General features: G+C 45.0%; 1 protein-coding gene across 2 annotated transcripts in view; it reads left to right on the top strand.

Annotated features, from left to right (window-relative positions):
- LOC147621299 (ABSCISIC ACID-INSENSITIVE 5-like protein 5) overlaps nt 1–7,475 on the top strand; it is an 8,080-nt gene extending 605 nt beyond the window's left edge. Inside the window, exons 1-4 of one of the 2 annotated variants that reach the window (XM_086823998.1) lie at nt 1–860; nt 4,381–4,452; nt 4,582–4,644; nt 6,487–7,475. The exon at nt 1–860 is cut by the window's left edge and continues 605 nt beyond it. In XM_086823998.1, coding sequence (XP_086680124.1) covers nt 1–860; nt 4,381–4,452; nt 4,582–4,644; nt 6,487–6,570 — 1,079 coding nt within the window. In that variant the 3' untranslated portion in view covers nt 6,571–7,475. The remainder of the gene's footprint in view (nt 861–4,380; nt 4,453–4,581; nt 4,645–6,486) is intronic. The other variant, XM_086823999.1, reaches the window with a different exon arrangement.
- The last annotated feature ends 252 nt before the right edge of the window (nt 7,476–7,727 follow it).

Raw genomic sequence — 7,727 nt, 5'->3', positions numbered from 1 at the left:
TGAGCAGGAAAACCGTAGACGATGTGTGGAAAGACATAGCATGCGGTGGCAACATCGACATGGGCTTAGAGCCTACCTCCACTGGTGGTGGACAAGAGCGGCATGTTACATTTGGCGAAATGACCCTCGAGGATTTCCTTGTGAAGGCAGGTGTGGTAGTAAAAGAAAATGAGCCTGTGAGTCAGTCCTTTGCGCCCTTTGGAATGAGCTTTGAAAGCGCCTTCACCTCTGTCCCAGGTAACAAAACTCCTGGCAGACATGGCCATGGGAATGCTCTCCTTGGTAACCAAGGTGCACAAGAAGAGAAGCCCAGCGTGCCTACACTCTCCCTTTCTCCAGCCAACATCAATTCTAGCCAAACTGGGCTAGAGTCTATGCAAATCGAGTCCTTGAAGCATGTGTCTCCTATCCCACTGCAGACAGAGTGGCTTACCGATAATCAATACAGAACCGCCATTGCTCATCCACACCAACAGCATGCACTCGAGGTGAGTGCAAACAATAGAGTCTGCAATGCAGCATTGATGGGCCCCTCCATGGCAGGGCTTGGAGTGTTAGCTGAAAGCCCTCTCTTAGGGGCAGATTTGGGTGTCGGATTGGCGGGCGGGGGGCTTGCCCCATGCATGAGCCCCGCCTCTCTTTGCCTTAAAACAGGGTCTCCGCCAAGTCCAATGTCAGATGTTATTGGCCCCAGTCATGGGTGTATGTCCTCACTTTCACCTCTTCCCTATGGCCTTGATGGGTCAATGCGAGGGAGAAAGAGAGGTTTCGAAGGGACTTTTGAGAAAGTTGTGGAAAGGCGGCAAAGGCGCATGATAAAGAACAGGGAGTCTGCAGCCAGGTCGCGGGCCAGAAAGCAGGTAGCTCTTTTTCACAAGGATTACTACTTGGTTTGGAGTCTGGACTGCTAATTTTTTTCTTTTGTTTAACATGGTCAACTGGATTGATATGATATATACTACCTTTTAAGGTTATCTATATGATAGATAGTAATGTTAGGAGTTTTGTGAGACTCATTTGGTTTAATTGGGGATGCCTAGCTAGACTGTGTGTGTACCATGTTAGTTCGCTGTATCGTGGGTGATGCTGTATTAAATACTTGCCATTAAGGTTTGAGCCATTATGCTGTTTGCAGATGAAGTGATTCTTGAATGTGTCATTGTGTTGTGCCGTTTTGGGCATGTGTAAATGTATGGGGGACTTCATTCCTTCGACACATCTCTTTTGAATTCAAGTTGAACTGAGCCCATGCACCTCATTGGACAACCTTGTGGATGCTTTTGCCACACTTGCTACTCCACACGAGTCCAATTCCAAAAGCAAATTACTTACATTAAAGAAAATTTTGGCCTTCAAGTATTCTGTCCACCAACAAATAGCAACAACCTTCATGAGAGTGTCTAAAGCTTCCTATGCAGTAGTGGACAACTGGGAATAGGACTTACTGAATTTGCAACCTGCTGATTCGTTTGAATGTTCTCTCTTTTAAAGGCCTACCCTTCTATCTCTGGACATGGGCTGGTCGGCCTGCCCAGTTTGCTGCCTGCTACTTGCATTAACACTCCAGTGGCTGTTTTGATCTGCCAAGCTACCTTCCTCCTGTCTTGACCCAACTCACAATGTTTTTCAACACTCTGGAAATAGCTTCTTCCCTTAACTGGAAGGTAAAAACTGTAGTTGTCTCTTCTTGCATGGTCAATTGATAGGCAAGTAAGTGACTTCAAAACTGTTTTGTCTGGCAAGACACTTAGACAATGTCATTGATGGCATGCCTAAGCAACAGCAAATACTCTGTAAACGAAAGGGTCTGGTGCTGTAGCACGTAACACCGCATCATGGTGCTCATAGTCTTGTTTCATGATGTTTGTTTGCTTGAAATATATTCCCATCGATGTATGGACTAATCAGGGTGCTGTGTTGAAGCTCAGTTCTTAAAATATAGAAGAAGGCTTCTTGGTTATTTGCGCTTTATTTATTTTTTTTCTGGAAAAAGATCCTTCTATTAGTTAATAGAAAACCAACCTCGAAGGGCTAAATACAACCACAAAGGGTCAGATACAAACTCGCCTCCATGTACGGGGTGAGGATCAAAGAACATGAGGTGGAGAAAGATGCACTTCTCCGGCTGGCCACTCTATGAGGAGAAGGCTATCTCATGCAGGGGGTGGGGGAGGGAATAACCACATAGGTGGTTTACTACCTCTATTTCTGAGAAAAGGGCTAGGTCTCTAGATCCTCAAGAAGGCTTCCCGCCGCTTCCACATACAGTCAGAGCCACCCTGCAACTTCCTCCACTAGCCATGGAGGGTATGAATGATGTCAAGCCAAATGCTTGTGATGGACTCCGCAGGCGGAGTGTGGGTGCCTTCGATGGCTCGGCTACATCGAGCTCTCTAGATGTGACAGCCTGCAAGGCTGCTACAAATCTCCCATCTTTGGCATGAACCCGGAGTCCAAAGATCAGTAGATGCTCCTCATAAGCCATGACAATCTCAGCCTCAGTGGCCCAAGCGTCAGTGCCGCATGAAATCATACAGGCAGAGGTCCCGTCCATTGTGAAAATGCAGAGAATTCGCTGCCAAACCTGCTGAGCCTTCTGGCAATCTCAAAGACAATGTCGCTGAGACTCTTGAGGGTGGCTGCACCTCGGACAAGCCGCTAGTCTACCGACAATGGCCAACCATGTGCCAACCGCCAAACTCCTGTGTGCCTGCGGCCATAAAAAGAGGGTGATCTTTCGAGGCCGAAAACTGTCCCAGAGCCTCTTCCAAAAATCTGAGAGGAAACGTTGTGAGAGGCCCAGTGTCTTGTTGCTTCCGGGGTGCCCTTGCCTTCAGGCATCTGGATCCTGCGGCCTAGCTGTGTGGTGTATGTGAAGAATGGGGTACCCAGCGTCTCCTCCCTGTCTGCAGGAGCACTAGCTGCGCTTTATTTACTGACAGGACAGATGGTAATGAGGGTCTGAAGCTGCATGGCATCCTGATGAGCTCTCAACAATAGCAGAAAAACTACCTTGCTTAAGAAACATGGTTCTCTTTGAACTATAGGAGACACTGCATCTGCATCACATTCTTCTTGGACTGTCTTTTGAGCTGATGCCAAATGACCTGATCAAGAACCAATGCCTTTTAAAGACTTAGAGGATTGACTCTGGCTAATTTCAGATGGAAGAGAAACCCAATCTAAGCCATGATATTCTTCAAGAGTGCATGTGAGTATAAACTAGATTCATGCACTGATGACTAGGCAATTTCAGTTTGAAGACCATATTATGGAGCTTAACAAACCAAATGATCCCTTTTGCTTAATTGCCAACTTGGAAGGAACAAATTAGCTTATCAGACCAATCCTTTGCCGAGTGTCTGAGGAGGGGTTTTGTAGTCCACACAGAAATGCACACTACCATACTCCTTGGCCAAAACCATACATGGTCCTAACTCCTAATTGAAAGAAACTCATCCACATCATACCTTTGGTTCAGTGTTTCACCAAACTATTGCCCAAGCTCGGCTCTACTCATCCTCTTCAAGTACAGGGTCTCGTTGCGAGTTGCCCATGTGCACAATTATTCATGATTAGACAGGAGAACGGATGTTATCATTAAGTACACATGCATGTTACAAATTAGACAGGAAAATAGAGTCTGAGCATATCTGTGTGTTTACAATGGACAATCATGATTGCATGATGCTCTTAGAGCCAGTAGGTGGGTTGGGACGTCTGATTATGAATATTTTGCATTCATGGTGTAGGGGTGGTCTTGGCTGTGGAGGATTCATCCTGAGTAGGTTTGTAGGGGATAGGGGTAGAGCCCATCTCTCTCTCTCTCTCTCTCTCTCTCTCTCTCTCTCATAACATTTCTCAAACAAGACAAGGTTCTCCTTTTTAGGCAGTATTATAAGGAGATTCTTGCTAAGTTTAGGTGTCTACGAAAGACCCAAAGGGTGTATGAGACCAAACAATGATACATGGTATCCATAAGTAAACTAGATGTAAAAAAGAACATGAAAATGGAAAATACCATCTGCCAAAGGTTCTGGATAAACAATGAAATGGACAGAAGTCAACCGCAATTGTGTCCACCTCCTGTGGTGGTGCCTGTATGGTGTGGATGTAGGTCCTGGATGTGGATCTGTGGAGGGTCTGGATCTCTGAGGGTGGGGGCGTCTAGCTTTCTAGAGGGACTGTGAAACCCAGTTTTGTAGCGTAAACGCCGTTTTGGAGTTGGCATATGTTTATAACGTTTTGATTGCGAAGAAAGAAATCCATCTTAAAGTGTATCTCTTCTCTTACGTTTGTGAGAAATCTTAATGCCTTCACCAACAGTTCTTTTTTCTCGCTCAATGATATCTTTGAAAGCATCTTTTGTCACAAACGTAGGCATACACAGTGGAGCTAGAAGCAGAGGTCACTCATTTGAAAGAAGAGAACACGAGGTTGCGCCTGCTGCAGGTATGCTCTCGATTTATCTATACCACAAGACTGGCAATACTGCTGATTGTATAGCTCCAAGTTTCATTCTCCTGCAGTCTTTGATTTAAAAGATAATTTTCAATTCCTTCGTGCTTTATGCTGTGGCAGGAAGAGATGGCAGAGAGACGAAGAAAGCAGGTATATTTCAGCTCGTCATTTAGATGTCTAAATGTGTGTACTATTGGCTTATCAAAACATAATTGTTATGTTCCTTGAATGTGTAGTCATACTCACATGCATAGTCACAGGGGACGGAGGGGACGGACCCTTGGAACGGGGGGACTCTGTCCCGGGAACACTGGGGGACGGGGATGGACGTCCCCAGCTGGGTGTCCCTCACAAGGGACGGCGTTCCGGGGACGGATCCAGGAGGGGACGGTTGTGGGGGACGGCTGCATGGGAACGCCGCAGGTTACTGTTTGGGCAATGGTCACATTTTTGACCTTCCTTCCTCCCTATAAGAAGACACACACACACACACACTCCCTTTCACACTTCAAGCTTTAGCTTCACACACTCTCTCCCTCAAGCGGCAATCCTCAAGGGCCAAGGTCTCAAGTTTCAAGCTCTCACACAAGCAAGCTGTAGCCTCTCAAGACACACTCTCTCCCTCACACACACTCTCTCTCAAGCTTCACACACACACACACACACCCCCACCCACCCTCACTCAACTTCTCAAGTTCTCCCTCAACTTTCAAGGCTCAAGCCTCACTCACTCTCTCTCTCTCTCTCAAGCTATCAAGTGACAAGGAGGCATCCATCATGCATGGCATCCTCCTCGTGGTAGTGGCTCTTCAAGTTCCAACTACCTGTAGAAGGACGACGGGATGGACATGGTGGGATGAGGTCAAACACCCCCCATCCCCTCGTCGAGGTGGTGCACAGCCATGGACATGCAAGCTTTGCCCGTATAGGCAAGTGGGTGGTACTGACAAAGTAATTTTTAAGTGCCGTTCCTACCCCCGTCCCCGTTCCCTACATATGGCCGTCCCCCGTCCCGTTCCCGACCCCGTCCCCTGTTACCGTCCCCCGTCCCTTGTGACTATGCTCACATGTATGAATGTGGGATGTATGTAAATATACTCACTTGTAGTCACATGCATGTACATGTAATGGTGCTCACATATGTGAACAGGTGGATGTATGTATGTATGTATGTTCATGCATCATGTGTACTAAGTCAAAATATGGTGGTTATGTTAAGTAGTCGTACTCACATGTACATAATGTGTAGATGGATGTTATGTATGCTCACATGTACGCACATGTTGCTACTCAGATATATGTACATGTGGATGAATGTATGTATGTGCTTTCACAGTGTGACTAAGATGGCTCATCATGGTTATGTCCTCTAAATGTGTAGTCATACTAACCTGTATATACTTGTGGATGGGTGTATGCATGCCATAGTAACAAGAAACGGCGGTTTCTTAGCCAAAAATGTGGAAATGCTGTATCTCTAGAGCCACCTTTTTGGTTTCGGTTTCCATTTCCATTTCCGTTTTAATACCAGTAAACTAATTTCACCTCAAGATTTCTCCCACTAATTAAGTTTTGATTTTTCTCACATTTCCTGTCTGTCCTCCATATTATGATTCATATCCCCCAGTTTCTCTTATATTTCTCTCAAATTTTCTCCTCCTTTCTACACAATATTACTTCTCATATCTACTACTAGCTGTTTCAGTTTCCTTGTTTCAAGCCGTTTTCATATCCATTCCATGCAACTATGATGTATGCTCACATACATGTGTGTGCGCGCTCATATCATATATAAAGTCAAGCTCACATGTATATGTACTCAGTGTATGGACGTGTGGACTGATGTATACCCACATGTATGGACATGTGGACAGATGTATACCCAGATGTATGCACTTGCAGATGGATGTGATCCTGCTTGCATGTACTTGTGAATGGATGTATGAATGTTGACGGTGTCTATTTCTCTTTGTAGCTTTGGCTCTAGTGCTAGCTCTATCTGATTCAGTGTTTTGTTGGTGGCAGTTTGTTGATGTCCTGACTTCCTTTGGTCCACATCTTACATCAAAAGTATGCATGTTGAGAAGAACCCGCACAGGGCCATGGTAACACGGGAGATATTTTTCACACTAGAGTTGCAACTTGGATCCGAGATCTACAGCATCCCTGATGGATTTAGTGGGTATGACCAAGTGCTCATTGATCCCCAGGAGAAGGGACATTTAGAGTAGTCTTGGCATTGAATGGTATTAAGTGCAGAACCAGAGCAGAGTTGCATGATCAAAGATTCTTTGAAGTTGGCCAAAATGCTATCTTCCTTGGGGATGTGAAACGATTGCAACCTTCCAGTGATGTTGAATGCACTTGAATGTACATTTTGTAGGGGAACTTTCAAAGCCAATGTGGAGACCTTTATTTATTCAAGCGGCTGGGACTGCTTGCTTTTAATGTGCATGTAGTTTTTAAAATTTAAAGGTCTCTCATCTAGCCATGCACGCGAGGATATTATTCTCCCTTGTGATACTTGGGGGTGTGAGGGTGAATTTTCTCAGAGTATATCTGGAACTACATTCAATTTTTGCCACCCCCATGTTTAGCTCACCAATTCACTCAGACGCTGCATTGCTAGATGCTAGGAGGTAGATGCTTGGAGGGAGGATTTAGTGGCTTGACTAGGGAAACTTTTTGCATTTGTTGTCGTCCCCGGCATAGCACCCTCTTTCTCCCTAACAGAGAGGATTGCTTTGGAGAACTACCTCTTAACATAAACACTGTCCTTGGGGTCAATGGCTATCACCATCCTGTTTTAATAACCAGCAGCAGAAGTAAATTAAAGATACACATATAATCGGCACATTCTTTCTTCCACTCACCGTCTGCCTGCCCATGGCTTCTCCACCAATTGTTACCTTGACATGGGCATGGCAAGGATGACAACAAGGATCTGAAAAGGAATGGTCATACACGAGAATATCTGTGACTTGAGATCTGGCTATTTAATCCTCCGTGATGTCAAATCCTGCATTATTTTTCCATGAAATTAGTGGGTTGTCCAGAAAAGATCTGTGGTCAAGGACTTGAGATCTGGCTATTTACTCCTCTGTGATGTCAAATCCTGTATTACTGTGTGTTCAAATACTTGGTGGTCAATTTCATTTTCTTTTTGGAAAGTAACAACATAACCATATTAAAGCACAAATGCTTTTTCGAGTATGTAAGCATCCATTGAAAATTGCTAAAACATAGAGAACTTGAGTATGAAAATC

Source organism: Cibotium barometz, chromosome 30 (genome assembly GCF_041138505.1).
Source record: "Cibotium barometz isolate CiBa-2024 chromosome 30, ASM4113850v1, whole genome shotgun sequence".
In the NCBI taxonomy this organism is placed as follows: Eukaryota; Viridiplantae; Streptophyta; class Polypodiopsida; order Cyatheales; family Cibotiaceae; genus Cibotium; species Cibotium barometz.
Note: the sequence above shows the minus strand (reverse complement) of the source record. Positions and strands in the feature narration are given on the sequence as shown.